The sequence below is a fragment of the Cetorhinus maximus genome, chromosome 13, assembly GCF_964194155.1.
Source record: "Cetorhinus maximus chromosome 13, sCetMax3.hap1.1, whole genome shotgun sequence".
Taxonomy (NCBI): domain Eukaryota; kingdom Metazoa; phylum Chordata; class Chondrichthyes; order Lamniformes; family Cetorhinidae; genus Cetorhinus; species Cetorhinus maximus.
The window spans coordinates 108,132,727-108,151,790 of NC_135891.1; the positions used below are offsets into that span (position 1 = coordinate 108,132,727).

The 19,064-nt window shown below is 46.9% G+C and overlaps 1 protein-coding gene across 4 annotated transcripts in view; it reads left to right on the forward strand.

Annotated features, from left to right (window-relative positions):
* Positions 1-19,064, forward strand: part of LOC144688928 (interleukin-6 receptor subunit beta-like) — a 117,254-nt gene that overhangs the window by 57,591 nt on the left and 40,599 nt on the right. For all 4 annotated transcript variants that reach the window (XM_078555966.1, XM_078555967.1, XM_078555965.1 and 1 more), the window contains 2 exons: positions 11,878-12,010; positions 16,749-16,930. In XM_078555966.1, the coding sequence (XP_078412092.1) occupies positions 11,878-12,010; positions 16,749-16,930 (315 nt within the window). The remainder of the gene's footprint in view (positions 1-11,877; positions 12,011-16,748; positions 16,931-19,064) is intronic.

A 19,064-nucleotide genomic window follows, 5' to 3' on the forward strand; every position in this document is an offset into this window, starting at 1 on the left:
CTAAAAAGAAAAGAAATTAAGATCTTTCTAAGTTTGTTCACTGTTCACAATAACTTCGGTGGTTACCTGTCCTCTCCTGGAGGTGCTGAAGGACCAGATGAAAGACTGTTTGTTTGGGCCAATGATGCTGACCTTGATTTGAGCCACTTACCAAAGGCTGTATTTCAGGGGAGTGTCCAAAATGTGCTCATGGTAAGTTGGGAACCCGGGCCTGAGTCTTTCATAGGGGAGCAGGAGAGGAGTTCCTCAGTGGGAACTCTCCAACACTCAATCCCGTGGAGCAGTCTTGCTCCTTCTCAGATCCTGTATTTCCTCTATATTTGATCTTGTGCATCTCTTCCTCCCTTTGCCTCTTGTGCCTTCAGCTGTCTAGGCCCAATGTTCTGGAACTACTCGCCCTCAAAAAGCCTTCCTCTGAGGTTCTAGGGGTCCCGCTGGGAGCTGGGATACTGTGTTGGAGAACCGAGGCGGACCTTCTAAATGGCCTGCTCAGCACCCACATTCCTCACCCGCTCCAGGGCGGCTTGCAAATCCCACTGTGAACCTGATCCCGATTGTGAAAAGACAAAAAAATGGCATGTGAAGTCACATGTGGGTCAGGTATTCAGTTTGCGAGCTGCGAAAGCGTGTAGGTCGGGTTTTCCTGAGCCCAAACAAAGATTCAGCCCCACCCCCCCAACAAAAACCTTTTTAAAAAAAAAATTACAGAAAATGGATTAGCAGAAAGATTAGGATGGTTGGCCAACCAATAGATTGGTCAAAGTGGTCGGTCTCAAAGAGGCCTCTCCAATGGGGAGAGGGAGGTTAAAAAAAAAGGCAGAGGAGTTTAGGGAGGGAATTCCAGAGCTCAGCTTTTAGCTGGCTGAAGGCACGGCCACCAGTGGCGCAGTGTAAGGTCACATGGGGGTGAGGCAGGACGTTGCATCCAGAGGCCGGGGTCAGAGGAATTGGGAGTCAGGAGGGGGCAGGGGGATGAGAGCGATATCACCCTGTAAGGATATGAGGGGAATTATATACAAGGGTGAGGATTTTAAATTTGAAGTGGCAGGGATCTGGAAACTGATGTTGATCAGCAAGGATTGGGGCGGGGGGGCGGAGGTGTAGTGATGGGTGAGCGGAACCCGAGGACTAATTTTAATTTAACTCACCTAGCAAGAAGCTGGCAAGAGTAACAATTAGCGGACTGCTTCACACGTCATTTAACCTTGCTTCACGTTGAAGACGAGGAAAAGAGCAGCGAACCTTTGGATTCCCATCCCAAGTCAGAAGGTGTAAGGTTTGAACCTGCTGCAGATAAATCCCAATTCCAGCGCTGTATTCTGGGTTGAAGGAAAGTGCGATAGTCATGTCACCCCTATGGGTTGTGGCAGCCCATAAGAAGAAACCCCCCCTGCCTAATGGAACCAACCCACTTATCAGCTAATTTAAAAGAAATGGTGAGAGTCATGGGAGGAGCACTCAGTCGGCTCATGGTGTGGCAGACTGTTAATCAACCTGCCAGTCCTTCCATTACTTCATCACTTCCAACAAAGGAAGAAAGTAAAGGTACATAAGCAACAGTGGAAATTAAAATCGAGCAGTGTGCAAAATAAGTGACTGCTCATTCCCCACCTGACAAGGGTCAGACTAAAATTACCCGTGCTGAGAGCAGAAAAAGAGATAGGTTTACGTTTAGACTTGGATGAAAGGGTCCGCTGAATCCCAATTGACTAAATATGGATTTCCACAGCTGTGTTTTTATTTAGATTTTATGTAAACCCCCATTTGGATTCAGAAAAAAAAATTCAACCATGCGTCCGCCAAGTTTTTAAAAGATCTTTCGACGCTAAACTGAGGCCTCTTCTGATCTTTTGGATGGACGTAAAAGATCCCATGGCAGCGTTTTAAAGCAGAGCAGGGGAGTTATCCTCAGTGCCCTGGCCCAGTATTCCCAGTATTCCTCGATCAACACCATAAAATCAGTTTATCTACTCGTGACCACTTTGTTGTTTATGGGAGCTTGCTGTGTGCAAATTGGCTGTCGCATTTCCTAGATAGCAAGAGTGACTACCCTTCAAAAAATGCCTCATTGGCTGTAAAGTACAATGGGACATCCTGAGGCTGTGAAAGTCGCTATATAAATGCAAGTCTTTTTTTTTCTCTCAGGACCCTTACAGTCTTGTGCTTTGCATCGATCCCTAAAGAGGCTAGATAGACTCCATGTTCTCAGCTGTCGGCTAGGATGGCTTTTGAGGTGGTTGCTTTTGGTTTGAGAGGGCGGAATTTTCCAGTCCTGCTCAGCGGCGGGTTTCGAGGCAGGCAGGAGTGGAAAATTCAGGGAGAGGCCCAAGAATCAGATTCCCGCCGGCGGGAAATCGGTTTGTAATTTTCCCCTCACCGCTTTCATAGCGGGCTGATGGTGGGTCGGGGGTTTCCCGCTGATCCATGGCGGGAATGTCATTTGTATGCATTACCATATCACGAATGCTCATTAAAAACGCCACTCGCCAGAGTCACGTTCCCCCTCCCAATTACGTTCTACGCCAGTGGGAAATTAGACCAGGCTGAGTCATGATCGGAGATAAGGGGCGTGCAGCTGTCTGCCCTCACTTCGCTCGTGACTTCGAGGCGGGTACAACATTCGAAGCCCACCTACAACAGTGCTGCTCTGGGCCCTGAGCAATGCCAGTGTGACTCCACACTGCTGGGGGTGTAGGGTTAGTCTGCTCGCGGTGAGGTGCCTCTGTACTCTGGAGGACAGCACGCAGTGTGTTCTGTGGGTCTTTGGCAGGGCTGCACTTTGAAACAGAGGCCAGGGGAGGGGGCTGTGGGGGCTTGAGGGGTAGGGGGGGAAAGGTTGATGGAGGCATGGGGCAATGGTGGGGTCGGACAGAGGTGGGGGTTGGGGGAGTGATGGCGAGCAGAGGGGAGACTGGGGGTTGGGAAGCTGAAGCCTGACATGGGAAGACGAGAATGCAGACACAGAAGAGACACAGAAGAGGGCGGGTGGGAATTGAACAGTATGAATGGGAGGGGATGCACGCAGACTCCAGAACTGAAGGGGGAGGTTGTGTTAGTGTGGCACACAAGGGATGGGTTGCACAGAGGTTCATGGAGAGAGGCAGGGGAAAGGTTTGCCCATGAGGCACAGGTTGCAAAAGAGACTCATGGGGCGGGGGTGCGAGGGTGTGGCGGTGACAAGCCAGAATGTATTGTGATTCGTCATGAAGGAACAGGAGAGCTCATTGAAAGACAAGTCGGTCTCTGGTCTGGGGCCAAGAGGTCAGCGTGAGAGATTAAAGGCGGTCCTGGGACTTTGCAGACCTCATAGTCAGCGTGAGATTAATGGTGGTCCTGAGGCTTTGCGGACCATGCTATGGGGATATGCATGGCACGCACGCTGTAGTCCCACTCCAGGGAGGGGAAAGGCCTGTGTGCTCAATTGGAATAACGCACAGCCTGGTATGCAGAGCATGGTCATAGTCTTACAGTCGGTGGCCATGGGGTTGTCTGGCTCGGTACTGGGTGGCTAATGGGATGATCATGGTTAGAGGAAGCGACTGCAGCCTGTAAATGGGGAAAAGGTAATAAAGCAGGGGGGTGCGGGGGCAGCACTCAAAGCTCTCCTGCAGGGTTGACCTCTGTATGTGACCATGCACCCAGCCTTGAGATGGGGAGGGGTGAGGTCCACATGGGGCACAGTGGAGGTTTGAAGCTGGTCTTGAAGTAAAAATGCAACCACCACCTTGAAGCCCTGAAGTTGTTACACAATCCAAAATCAAAACTGGTAAAGAATCTGCATGAGGGGGGTCTGAGGCACTGGGGGGGGGGAGGAGCCCACAGCTGGATTAAGGGGCCCTTTCAGGGGGCACCCTCAAACTGTTAAGAGTCACAACATTGAAATAGAGTCACAGAGCTGAGAGACAAGAGGAAGACTCCCTTGAAGGTGCAATTGCAGCCGTTGCCTTTTGGTGGGCTTTATCGAGAGCCCACAGGAGACATTGTCTTCACAATACAGTTACTCCATTTAAACATTAACAGAGAGATATGTGAGAATGGAAAAGGCCGGCATCTGTTAAGGAAGCACAGCAGCAGCATACGCTGGATCACCAATGAAAACCTCTAATGTGCTTTCTCCAATTGGCATGGATAATGGGACAAAGCACATCCAGTCATTGTATTCCAGTGTTCATTAACCTGTTACATCAATCAGCCCACAGGGAGAAGGAGGAGTGAATAATGGAGCCAGCGCTCAATACTGCCCTCTTGGTGAGAGTGATCTGCTTGAGGGGGAGAAGGACGACCAGCTTGAGGTCCATGGTCCAGGGGAGCTCCAGCAAGACCCAGAGGACAAAGAGGTTAGGCCCATCCAATGGAGGCAAGACTAAGGGTCTACTGAAGAAGACTTTCCTGTCTAGAGATGAGCGAAAGACAATGCCTCGCACATCTGCACTTGTCAAGATCAGTGATGGATCATATCTGCCACATTTGGTGGGAGGATCTAACACCCCGTGGACTGGGAGGACATCCCCTGCCAGTGCCCCTGAAGGTCACCGCCACACTCAATTTTTTTGTCTGTGGATCGTTCCAGGGATCCACAGGGGACCTATGCAGCATCTCTCAGTCCGCAACACACAAATGTATTGAGGAGGTGACAGCTGCCCTCTACAGTAAACTCATCATTATGTGAAGTTCACACTCGTTGAATCCAGCCAGGCTGCTAGATTTCGGGGGTTTGCAGCGATCTCAGGATTCCCTAGAGTACAGGGGGCAATCGATTGCACACATGTGACTTTGAGGGCTCTGTGGCACCAGCCCCTGATGTTCATTAACAGGAAAGGGTTCCGCTCCATCAATGTTCAGCTGGTGTGCGATCATCAGAAGCACATCATGCACACTCATGCCAGGTGCCCTCAGAGTTCCCTTGACTCATAGATCCTGAGTCACTCCCGGGTGCCTCACATATTCAAAGGGCCTCAGCAATTACAGTGCTGGCTGCTTGAGGATAAGGGGTACCCACTCAAACGATGGCTCATGACACCCATGCATCGCCCTCTGAGGAAAGATACAGCACAGCGCATAGCTCCACACGGTCCATCATCGAGCAGGCCATTGGCATCCTGAAGATGCGCTTCCAATGTTTGGACGGTTCAGGTGGGGCTCTGCAATACTCTCCACAGGGGGAGTCCCGCATCATAGTGGTCTGTTGCGCCCTGCACAACCTGATGATTCAAACCTGGGGGTGGGGAGGTCCCTTGCCTGAGGGAGATATGGAGGAGGCTGAGAGCTGCTCGGATGATGAAGAGCAGGAAGGGCGAGAACCTGAATTGGAAGATGAGGGTCAGCTTCCACGTGAGGATGCCATCAAAGCACAACATGGAAGACGTGCCTGTGCCACACTGATAGCCACACAATTCCAGGGAGAGTAAGGCGCAGGCAACAGGACATAGCCACATTCCTTCTGTCCCTTTAGTGCCATATCAGCGCACCGAAAGGCCTTTGCAACCAGTAATACCGAGAGCAAGTTCAGCATTCGGACTTACACCTTCAACTCTCACGATTCACCAGGCCTTAATCTTTGGAAAGGTCAATGGCAAACCCTGTGTCCATGCGCTCTGGGAAGTGAAAGTTGGCACAACAGCACAAAAGCTGCGTCAAAGACTTGGATACAGTCGTCGCCCCCATAATAAGAAATTTTTAGCAGACACTGAGGTGAGCACATGGTTGGGGAGGGCATCATGGCTGCAGGTCTCGTGTTTTGGCACTTCCAATGAAGACAGCCATCTCATTTGGAGAGACAATTACAGTTAACCCTCCAAGGCTACCTCCATGTTACCCTATAAGGAGTATAAGTTACTAATGCATTTTGCAAATACTTCCAGTAAAGAGTTTGACACATCTGCCTGACATAACACAAGGATTGAGTAACTATCATGACAACACATTACATCACATCACAAAGGGAGGTGATCACTGAGTGGGAGCATGGCTCACCTTTGCAGTAAAAGGGCACATAGATGCATATGTACAACGCCATGAGATGATGAGACCATTCTCATGAACAGTAAGGCCAGAATTTTCATGTTTGCGTGCAGGGGTGGGCCCAGCATGCCGATGCGTAAAATGATGCGCGGTGACATCAGGATTGCATCCCGACGTCACCGCGCGCCATTCCGATCTTTCATTCGGCGGGGGCGTGCCGGAGGTGGCCGTGCGTCCGCTAAACTGTCAAAGGCCTGTTAAGGCCATTAGGAGACTAATTTAGGTAATTGACAGGGCTGCCCGCCCAACCTTAAGGTTGGTGGGGCAGGCGAAGAGCCCAAGCGGCCTTCGTTACCTGCTGACTGCTACGCCCTGTTGACTTTGATGACTTTGGCGGGTGTCTTCTAGAGGTTCGAGACCTGGAGGGCCCCGGCCTGCTCTGGGTCTCCTGCTGTGAAGGGTGAACCCTCCTCAGTCTGTATAGCTGGAGATGATGGGGTCACAAGCAGAGGGGATTGGGATTGGCTGGATACTCTCGGACTTACCTGGGTGGATCGCCCTGTGTTCTCCAGCTGCTGGTCCAGCTAGGAGTGCCCGAGGATGCCCTGAGGAGAAGGGGGTCCTGGGAGGGAGGTCAAGGTGCCCCACCCCCGTCTCGCTTATCAACTGATGGATCCTACCTATGCCTATAGCGATGGAGTGCGGGGTCCGAGATCAAATCCAGCAGGATCTGCTGGACCAAGGCCTCCAAGATGGCTGCCACCCTTCCCATGGAGACCTCAAGGCGTTCACATGTCAGAGCCACGACATCAGACAATGTGATGGATTGGTCCATCCTTCGCTCTAATCTGTTGACTGCCTCTCACAATTCTACCTGAGTTTCCACGCCTGTCGGTGCATCTCCAGCATGTTAGAGACGGCTGCTTCCAGAGGCTCATTATCTGACTCAGGCTCTGTGGTGCCTGATCTCCAGCAGTCCTCCGGGTGCCAGAGACCTGGGTTGTCACTGCCTTCGACTACTGTGGACACATGTCAGGTAGGTTTCCCCCAGAATGTGACCTAATCTAGATCCATGACCCACCAGGTATGTGTCTCTGCGCTGGTCAAGGGTGCAGGGGAATGCAGTGATGGTTCTTCCTCTGATGCATCCTCAGCTTCCTCCTCTCAGGTGGCCTGGGAGCTGGGGCTGGGGTTTATGGTGGCTCTGGTGGTCTGTCTGGACCTGCTGGTGTCTGTAAGGGACAGAAGGTAGATTTAGTTCATAAGCAGGCAGAATACAACATTGCATGTCAGCCACTGTGATTATCAGGATGTGATCAACTCACGGAGGCCTCATCCCTACTGCTGGCTGGAAGAGGCTGATCTCGCCTCCCCCACTGAAGCTCGGTCACATCCTCCTCAGAGTGGGACAGCTCCTAGACGTCTGCCATCCCTCCTCCCGTCTGGGATATCACCCTCTGGTTGTGGGTAGGCTTGGCCTGCATGAAGATAAATGGAATGGATCGTGCTGAGAAGAGATAGAGGAGAGGCTGGGAAGCATACATGCCTCCTGTGTGCGCTGAGCCCTCCTCAGGAAGGGCTGAGGATGGAGGTTATGCAGCATGATCGATGAGATGCTGATGATGTTCAAATGTCCGTGAGACAATCAATGCTGATGTGTCCCCCGCTCATATTGTGCGAGATCCCTGAGTGTGCAACATCTTTATAGCGCATTATGCCATAATGAGAGTGTGAGACTGGAGTGAGCTGAAGGTGGAGTTACCCTGGCGGAGTGGGTGAGATCACTCAACCTCTTCCTGCACTGGATGACATTTCTCAGGTGGACGCCAGCCACTCTGACCTCCCTTGCAACTGCCTCCCAGGCCGGTGAGGTGAGGCTGGTGGGCTTCCTGGAGCCATCCCAGTGCTGGCAGACTCCATGGACGAAGGCCTCAAGGGAGTCATCGCTAAACCTGGGAGCAGCTTTTTTTTTCCTTTGGTGCAGCTATTTCAAGACATTTCCTGCACACAGCTGGCCTGCTGAGAGTAATGTGTGAGTTCAGGTGGCGTTTAAATATGGCTCCCGGACCTTCGACCCCATTAGGTAATGGCGGGGCCCGCCCACCATGTAATTCGGAGAGAGATTCTCGCCGATGTATAATTAATGAGCTTCCAAACATGAAATCAGGTGCTATTTCCCGCCGCGCCTCACAGCAGGGAACGCGCCACAAAACCCGCCCACCATCGCTCTTGGTGTCCGGAAGGGAAAATTCCATCCAAACTATCCGAAGTAGTTTTCTTTTCCGCCTCCTCTAACGGCAGAGTTGAAACCATGGCCTAATTTTAACTCTGTGCAAGTGGATGGGTTTTGAGTGTGTTAAAATCTCACCCGATGTGTTATGCACCTGCTCTCTGCTAGCGCTGTCCCTATCATAATTTGAACCAAAACACTGAAATAATTGGGGAGAAATTTAAACATTTTAATCTAAAAGAAAATATGTAGAAAATATTACAAAAGTTTTCCAAGATTTGAGTGAACAGGATGCTATTTACAACCCTAGATAGTTACCAACCTACACTGTAAAAGCTAAATTATTTGCGTCAATATTTCACAGCTGGTTAAATAATGGAATGCAATGTGTGAACATCGTTTATATATATAGCCTATCAATAACAAAATAATAAATCTCGCCAAGCAGTCCATTAATGCAGAAAAATTATCTTGAAAACGAAAATCATTTTTTTTAAGAACAATATTGAATTCGCTAAATCAAAGACATCTTGCAAGAGGCAGGAAATTACTGCCACCTACCTGAATATGAAATACATCACACTAAGGTTTAGTATTTCTAGTCACAAAGAATAGATTTGATATATGGTTCTGACAAAGAATGTAGAGTTTCCCTGGTGTCAAGGCCTACACTTAACCATCAACCTGGAGACATAGACTAATTAGTCATTTGTCTGAATGTTGTTTGTGGGATCTTGCTTTGTGCAATTTTACAAAATGGACGCAGTGCTTCACTGGATGGGGAACACTTGGGTACATTACTGAGAGATGCAATGTTGTGCTATATAAATACAAATCCCTCTTTATACTGGGAGATACAATGCCTTCCTTGTGTAAATCTTCCTAAAAATAAAACGCAGGAATCACCTGGGAAGGAAATTGCAGTGCTGTGCAGCCTGACAAAATGTGAGGGAGAAGGTGACTCTTCACCACTGACTGTCAGAAGCTGCTGCCGCTTTAAGAACCTTTAAATCCTGGGGTGATATTTTCTCCAGCACCCTCCACCCCTCTCCCACGTCAGCACTTCGGTCTCATCGTCTGCAAGATTTTCGCTGGTGGCAAATGCAGTTCCCCAGGAGTTCCAAAGCTTTGGCAGCAAACAGGAAAGCCTGACTTCATCAGTGTAAATGGCTGCAGTGAACTTCAGGGCCAGTTGCTCTCAGGAAGAATGACTGAGCCAGCGGAGATCTGAGGCTCCGAGTGCCTGTTGCTGATAAAGCTAACAAGCGAGCCGTGATGGGGTGGCTTCACCGTCCCCTCAGTGACACATCATTGGTCATTAGGCAGGGGCTGACAAGCGGCAGGGGCATAACAGAGGGGGCAGCTTCCTCTTGTGGTGACCACGCACCCATCCAACCCCATGGATGTGGATGGTCGGCCAAGTGAAATGGCCAAGACTGAGATTGACAGATTTGTGTTAGGAAAGGGTATCAAGGGACATGGGGCAATTGTGGGTAAATGGAGTTGAGGTACAGACCAGCCCTGATCTAATTAATTGGTGGAATAGGCTGAATGGGCTCCTGTTCTTAAGTTCTCCTTTTGATTCTCCTGCTTACTCTGTGCCCCAGTGATCTGCCCCGATCTCATAAGCCCTAGAAGCAGCTGTTGCCGCAGGGTCAAGATAAGGATAAAAATCACCCCCAGTATATCTTGTGATATACTGTGAAACTGCGCCACAGCATAAGTATTGTCGGGAGACAGAGGAAGGTAAAGGCTAGATTCACCTTCCCGCTCCTTATGCAGACTCTCTGGTGAGGGCATTCTGCCTGGGTCCTGGGCAACTTCCCCCTCCCCACCCCCATTCCCGTGTGTCACCATGTGCAGGATTTTCTCCGCTTCAGGACCCCGCCATCAGTCTCAAATCGGGTCAGAAGTCCGCAATGTGTGAGGAAACAGCCTGTTCTTTTTCTCTGGAACATCCAGTTAACGATTAGAAGGCGGGTTTGCCTGTGGGAGAGCCAGCTTGAAGGCATCAGCAGGATGCCTTGGCAGCTAAGGTGAGAGAGAGAGAGAGAGAGAGGGCAGCCCAAAATGGAGATGTTCTCTCTCCAACATTTCCAAATTTAAAGCCTTTGCTGCTGGGCCACCATTGTGGAATGGGGCTCACTGCACAGGTCGGCCTGCAGTTGCTGTCGATCCCAGGCAGGCTGGGGTCTCTCTAAGCCTGTGTGGTGTGCTGGCCCCCCCAGCCTGCTACCTCCCAGACAGCTGTACCATCCCTCGCTGCCTGCGGGGACTTGGAGACGGACTGGAAAATCCCAGTCGGCCTACGACAAAAGGCCGCAGAAGGCCTTTATTAATGTGTTCAGTTGGCTACCTGCTGCTCAGAGCCAGGAAGCCCTGCCCGCCCTCCCATCCCACTTGCAGAAAAGTGGTTCCGGGACAGGTTGGAACCAGGGGGCCGGCCTGCTGGCCACTGGCACTATTTTTAACACCCACCATTCCTAGGCCTGGCAGGGGCTGAAAATCCTGCCACGCTTTATCCTGCGGTTGCCAGCAGGCGCTTTGAGGCAGGAGTAATGGAGCTTGAGTTTCCCCCATGAGGAGGGAGAGGCCTTCGAAGCAGCTCCCCTTTCTCCAATTCGGGAACCCCCGGTGACTTTAATAGCTGTGGCTCCACCCGGGCATTTCTGATCATTTAACGGCCTGGCCGCCCCCTTCAGTGGTAGGCCTAGAACTTTTTTTTGCCCAAGCGCTAACAGCTCTCTCGTGGCACTGGGAACTCTATGCAGCCCTCCAGGCATCTGTAATGCCCCCCCAATCCGGGAAACTGGGGAAGGGTTGCAGTGTTATCGGAGGAGTGGTCAGAAGTTTCAAAAAACACTATCACTGGTCACTTCCACAGTATTCTGGAAGAATAGGAAGAGCGCATCCTCACTGGTACCACATAAAATCTCGGCTTGCAAAAAAGAGGTCAGTACAATTGACTGAGGAAGTTAGAAGATAAATTACAAATGAAGAAAACATTATAGGATATGCACAAATTGCTGAAGGTGGAAGGACAGGTTAAGAAAATGGTTCAAAAAGCATATGGGATCCTGGGCTTTATCAGTAGGACTGTACATAAACATAGATTACAAAAGCTAAGAGGTTATAATGAACTGCTTTAAAACACTGGTTTAGCCTTAACTGGGGTATTATACCCAGGTCTGTATTTTAGGAAGGATGTGAAGACTTTAGCGAGGGTGCAGAAAAACTTTAGAAGAATAGTTCCAGGGATGAGGGACTTCAGTGACGTGGATAGATTAGAGAAGAGAATGTTGAGAAGAGATTTGATAGAGGTGTTCAAAATCGTGTAGTTAGGCAAAAAACTGACATTGAAGGAAGGGTCAAGAGCCAGAAGACATCAATTTTAAGGTGAATGGCAAAAGGACCAATGGCAATGAGAAAAGAACCTTCTCGTGCAGTGAGCAGTTAGGATCTAGAATGCACCACCCGAGTGTGTGGTAGAGGCAGATTCAATTGTGGCTTTCAATAGAGAATTGGCAAATCAGCTGAAGAGAGAGGATTTGTAGGGCGATGGGGAAGGGATGGGGAGTGTTCTTGCAGACAGCGGCACAGACGCGGTGGGCCGAAGGGCTGCAACAATTCTATGTGGTGTACGCATTTGTGCAACATTAGTAGCAGATATCTCCTTTGTCTTCCAGTTCCTCCAGAGAGGCCACGCCTTTCATTCTGCACCTCTTACTGGACTTCATTTTTGTCGCAAAGCATCATTTGTAATTGGGATCCTGGACCTGAAACTTATCTAGAAACAAACTTCACGCTACATATATCCGAGTGAGTAATCCGATTCAGAATTTAACATTGCTCGTTCAAAACTGGATGGCGGGTCAGATGTAGCAAAACCCATCAAACCCAAAACTGAACCAACCATTCTCCATTGTTATTTCTAACATATTAGGGCAATTAATGGGAAAATTAGATTAATTTTCCAAGTATAGCTTTTTTATTGGCTGAATTTGACCAGCTACCCCTTTTAATTTATGGTTTTTAATATGTTCCATTTATTTTTTTTAACTTTTATTTTTGTACTCTGAGGCTGAATCACTTTTCCATTTTGGGCACTGCCATGTCATCCTCAAACACTCACAGGGCAGCTCCAGCAAAAATACAGAGAACATGACCCGACAATACATTTTAACTGCAATCTTGGAGAACGTGATTGATCAGAATTTCTGTTTCATGTATTCATAGACCACACCAGATCTCCTAATGGCCTCTTTAAGTGAGATTGCTAATTACTGCTTAATTATGAACAACTTGTGCGGCAGATTCGTATCCACAGATAGAAGCTTCATTTAGCTTGCCAAAACTTACATGACCTAGGACCGACTCTTAGTTTCAGCAGAGAAGGGGAGTTTGACGTCCCATTGGTCTGAGCTGGATGCAAATTTGGGTCTCAGGGAAAGTATGATGTCTCAATACAGCTTATGACACCTTTCCACATTTCTACTGGGCGTTTTCTTGTGGTAAGAATTCATCAAAGGTACAATGTTTTTGTACATTACTTGTTATTTTAGATTTCAAAGGTGTCATTACAGATTTAGCAGGCGTGAAGGAGAAATTAGGCCCAGTAGCTGTTAGTCTGCAAATTCTCTTGCTGGTAGTTTTCACCTTAATCCTGGATGAGTGCTTCAGCTTACCGTGCAACCAAAAAAAACATGGAATAATAGGTATAAAAACAAACATGACAAGTAACCTTCACAAATGCAATACCTGTATTGTAATCCTTAATAACACTTGTAACCATCGTCTAGAATAAGACTTCTGCAGGTGTTCCTTTAATGACTGTTTAGTTTCTGATTGAATAGGTGCACAATGTTTTCTGTCCATCATGGAAATGGATTATCCCAAAGAAGTGGAGCTAATGTTATTTTAATCTGTGCAATAAACCTATATCACTGAAAAAGTGATGCCTCAGAAGTTGAGAGAGGTCAGGAAACTTTAGAGAGAAATTTTGAAGCATGTTGCCGTACATGCCTGACTAGATCTTTAGTGATTATCAATATTACCCTGAGGAATGGGCACAAAATTGACAGGCTCATTATGATTCAATTTTACATTGTTTCACTTCACAAGAATAGCTACTACTCATTAACCAATAGCTACGCAATTTTTCAGGACTCAAATGGTACTTCCCACATCTCTATCACTAAAGCTGCCTCCAAAATGCTTTGTTCATCTCTTGTAGCAAGCACTTTTATTGCTTCATCAACCTTTTGATTCGCCATAAATTCTGAGGGCAGAATTTTACATCCCGCAGGCAGGCGCACGCCTGACCTGATCGAGTGTAAAATCGCTCGAGGAGACGTCAGGCGAGTGTCCCAACATCATCGCGCACTTGCATGATATTTCACTCGGCGGGCGCGCACAAAAGTTGGAAGCGCGGCCGCCAACAATTAAGAGGGCAATTAAGCCCATTAACAGCACAATTGTCTGCCTTCAGGGAGCTTTCTTGCAGCGCTCACCCGCGCCCGTGGAAACGTCATCACTCACCCTCTTCCTGCCCCCAACCCGGCAGCGCTGTTCTAAACTTGCCACATAACAAGCATCTGTCTCCCCCAGCACTCTATTTATTGAGTTAAATTTAAACCATTGTATCATTACCAAGGGCTTTGGCTGGTAATGACCCTTCACAAAGTCCACGAATTGGTCAAAATTTTTCAAATCAGGCACTGGGTGTGGTCAAACTTAGAATCAAGCCGCAGGCTTTATCCCCACGCATAGATAAGAGGATCGCTCGCCTCTTCTCTTCCCCCATAATGTTGTTCGCTTGGAGAAAGAATATGAGGCGTTCAATATAATGAGACCAATCTCCCTTGCCCTCCACAAAAAAAAGCTCCTCATCTGATAGGGAATGCATCTCTCATCTCTTCCAATTTATCAATCTCTCGCTCTCTCTTTCTTTCTATCTTTTTTCTCTCTCCCTCACACCCTTTCTCTTGCCATGCAACTTTTCTTGTCACTCCATTTTGTCAATTGTATGATGTTCAGTGCACTCCTGAACTTTCCTGATTTTCTCAAGTTGCAAACACCACCTTACACCATCTTCATTTTATGCAGCTAAACGTTGAAGGAGTAAAGAAACACTGAAGGAGCTGAGAACTTCCATAGTTTTGAGATCCTAGGAAACAATGGGTTTGATGAGGAGACTGGACAAGAAACCTTGATTTCAACGTAGTGAAGATGTAGATAGGAGGAATTGCATGTAGGATAGTTTTTGGAGCTTAGGAGAGAAAAGGTAAGAAATGTCAGGGGCACAAACTATAATGACTTAAATAAGGTAAAGATAAGAAAAATTGCAACTGAAGTAAAAAGTGAAAGCTAGAGTGTGTCAGGAGAACCACCAATGAGCCAAGTAGCTTTTTCGTGAATTCTTTTCAAGAAAGGTGTGTGGTAATTATGGTTTTATGTGATGTGTAGTATACCTTTAAGAAGGATGTTATAAAGGAAGATCACATGGTCTTGTGTAACCAATAGAGGAGTTGCTTGGGCTACCTCTGTCATCAATAGTCTGTAGTTCGTAGTCAGTACTGTGGACATAGGGTTTGATGTGAAAGCACACAAGTGTCGCAGCTGAGTACGTTTGTAAATAAACAGAATGTGTTCCATCTAAGAAGTGTCTATCTATAGTACCAACTTGCCCCACCACTTACAGTGAGCGTGGAATGAGGATCCACGTGATGCAACAAACTGGTGACGAGGAAAAAGCAAGGATCAAGCAGAGAAAAAGTGAGGATAAAGCAAAGGTGCAACAAACTGGTGTTGAGAGTAAAATGAGTTAACAGAAGAAATCAAGGGAAATGACATTGGGCTGTACTTTGCATGGTAACTGTAAGTAGAATTTCCGTTCAAATCGTCAAAGCAATCCCCTCACAGAATGATGCAATTTGGAAGAATTGATCCTTTCGATCCAGCCGCGGACGATTGGTCTCATTATATTGAACGCCTCATATTCTTTCTCCAAGCGAACAACATTATGGGGGAAGAGAAGAGGCGAGCGATCCTCTTATCTATGCGTGGGGATAAAGCCTGCAGCTTGATTCTAAGTTTGACCACACCCAATGCCTGATTCGAAAAATTTTGACCAATTGGTGGACCTCGTGAAGGGTCATTACCAGCCACAGCCCTTGGTAATGATGCAATGGTTTAAATTTAACTCAAGAAATAGAGTCCCGGGGGAGACAGATGCTTGTTATGTGGCAAGTTTGAAACAGTTAACAGAACATTGTGAGTTTGGTACATCTTCAAACGACATGTTCAGAGATCGTTTAGTGTGCGGTGCGAATGAGGACACGATTCAGAAGAGATTACTGTCCGAAACAAATTTGGATTTTAAGAAGGCCCTAGAGATAGCACCGGCCATGGAAAGTGCAGTAAGGGATTCAGAAGCCATACGGGGAGCACAAAATGATGCCGTCCTCTACGTTGGGCTGGAACCCCAGCCAAAAAGGGCACGAAAATGCAAGACTCTGCCGAGAAGCGGGTGTCTGCTGATCAACTCTATCTATAACACCAACTCGACTGCCACTTACAACAAGCATGCAACGAGGCTCCACGGGATCCAAAAAGGTGTCATAAGATTAGCTGCAAGTTTAAGCTGACTCACTCCAACTGGACTTAAACAAAAAACAACCTTGATGATTTAAATTTTTTGCACCTATTAGACTAACAGTACAGGCTACCTAGGGAGAGAGTTTTCACAGCTTCTCCCACTTTACTGCATTGTCTTTGGTGGAACTTTGGCCCAGCTTCTGTTACATTTCCAGCCATGCGGCAGTGCCAGCGAGAAGTGGGGAAAGCTCTGAGAAAATTCAGGACTTGATTCTATAAAGCTTATCCCCTAACCCTGTGAGACTGGTGAATCGGATCCCTGCGACTCAGATCCCAGTGACAGTGAAGGTCTGGCAGCGCATGTCCAAGCCAGGATGGTGTGTAATTTAGAGCGGAACTTGGATTTCGTGGTGTTCCCATGAACCTGCTGGCCTTGCCCCTCTAGATGGTGCATGTTGTGGATTTTGGAGGCGATGCTGAACAATCCTTGGTGAGTTGCTGCAGTGCATCCTGTAACTTGCACATACAGCAGCCACGGTGCACCAATTTATGAATGTTTAAGCCAGTCGGTTGGGTGGCGAGCAAGCAAACTTATTTTATCCTGAAATAAAAACAGAAACATGTTGGAAAAACGCAGCAGGTCTGGCAGCATCTGTGGAGAAAGAAAAAGAGTCAACGTTTCGAGTCTGTATGACTCTTCTTCGGAGCTGAAGAGAGGTTTTTTTTTTTTACCCTGAATAGTGTTGAACCTCTCGAGTGTTGGTGGAGCTACACCCAGTCTGGCAAGTGACTTAGGGAGTCAGGAGGTGACCTGCTCACCACAAAATTCCCACCCTCTGACCTACTCTAGTAGCCTTGCATTTATGTAGCTGGTCCAGTTGAGTTTTGTGTGTATATACTTAACGCATATGTCTCTACAGACAACTTTGTTCTAAAGTTTTATATTTCTTGTCCATTTCAGAACTATTGGAAACTGCAGTGTCAGATATTTAGACCCAAAGAATTGTACGACAAGTAGGACCAAGAATTCGTGCCTGGTGCTTGTTTTGAATTTGGCTTCTTACCATGACATCTGGGTGACTGCTAAGAATAGACTTGGCACAGAGACATCCAGTCACATGTGCCTTGACGGCATGCTGATAGGTAACAACAGATATGGTTCATCAGATGTTGGAAACAGATGTTAAAATGAGAGTCCCATGGTGTGAGATTTTGTTCACTTATGGCAAGAACAAAATAGATATTTTGGACTGTGTCAGATAAAATGGTTACAGATAAAAAAAATGCATTAACTAAAAAAAAAACTGCTGATTCTCTATTTGGAATTGTAAATCCATCTCGGTCTAGCCACCTTCTGCAAATTTTCTGAAAATAAGTTAATGTTGAATATAATTTAACATACAGCTACATTAGATTTTCAAAAGAACGAAGACTTTGGTGCAAAACTTTTATTCCACCATCAATAGTTCCTTTTATATTACAGAATTACTTTCATATGCTATAATATGCTAGGCTGCTGGTTTTAATACATAAGAACAGAAGAAATACAAGCAGGAGTGGGCCACTCGAGTGACAAGGCGGCCTCCCTTATCATTTGCTGTAGATTTGGGATCACTCTGGACGCAAGTGAAGGCCCAGGAAACCCAACTAGAAGCTAGGCCGGAATTTTCCCAGCTCTCCCGCAGCAGGGCCGGCGAGCCATTGAAATATCCGCTCACATCGGCGGGACCGGAAGACCCCGCTGGCGTGAGGGGCTGGAAAATTGCAACCCTTGTTGCACTAATCTGCTGGTTAAAACTAAATCAATGCAAACAGGAAGTTGTCTGCTCCCTTGGTGGGAAAACACAGCTCCAGTTCGCTCCTGCTAACATTTTTCAACTAGCGACGCCAACGTCGGCCAAGCGGAGTGTGGCTTTCTGTTTTGTGGCTTTGCAATCTACTGTTGTCAGCCACATGCTTAATAGTGCCCAACAGCAAACCTGCATTTATTCTCACAGGCACGGTGGCCGGTGTTTTCCGGCCCCACTGTGGTGGGATCTTAAATAGTTTCTGTTGTAATAAAATTGAACAATGTCTGGTCTGAGTCAGTGCTCGAAGCAGTAATGATCAATTCTGATTGATTATCCTAATAAAGTACCTATGGCACAAAATAGAAATAGTATACAGGGTACTTGAACCTGAGTGAACGTTCATTGATACTAGTGTGATTGGTCTAGTGTGAATCCATTGTTCTTTCAAATCTGGCACTTTAATATGCTGGCAGAATGCAAGTCGCGTCTGTCTCATCATTAAACAAGAAATGTTTAAGTTAATGCATTAAGGTGCCATTTATAATTTAGCATCAGGGGTCAATGGGAATAGGGCAGAAAGATAGTGTTGAAGTAGAAGATCAGTCATAATCTTAATGAATGGCAGAGCAGGTTTGAAAGGCCCAATGGCCTACACCTGCCCCTATCTCTTATGCTTTTAGCACTCATTCATATTTAAGTGGCAGACTTGGTTAAAAAGGCCACCAAATTGGAAATCTCACAGTGCTGTTTTGAAGCTAAGGATTAGGTACACTGGAGGAAGGTTTTGCTCTCTGTATGAGGTACAGCAAAATTGTAATCACTTTCTTCATGAACATATTTACAATTTTTGCCGCATCAACACACAGAGGAAAATTCATCCATTGCCGGGTGTCTAACCTGTGTTTTACACCATCGGGCTGTTTATCTGAATGCAATGATAGTCCTGCGTGGAGCTTTTATTGGAAAATAGCAAGTGCAATTCTCACGATATTCTGTTCACCGGAACCACGTATTAGGAAATTGAGAGCGTGAACCCAAGAGATGCTATCTGTTAAATTTATTGACCGAAAGTGAAGCTGGCATTTCCCAATAAGCTCCCCCATCTGACCAGGTCCCACTCCAGGAGCAAGCATTCAGAAAATTACTCTTAAAATATTATTTGCGTTTCTTAGCAACAAAGTTAAAACTGACAATGGAGAAAAAACATTCAGAGTAACATTACTAGAACTCATTTCGCAATCGATATAGTTCATCTAAACAATTAATATTTACATTTAATATTAACAATTTCCATAATTTGGTATAAACAGCATACATTTTTCCGGAGAATGTGGAATACATCAATATCAATTTATGCTTCCCATACCGCACAAATTTTGTCATTGTTGACATTAAAGTTGGTGTAAGTCTTAAATAGAAACTTTAGCCTAAGGCTCCTTGTCATCTTTACTCTGGGTGCCTGATATTAAAGCACTTGACCCGAATAC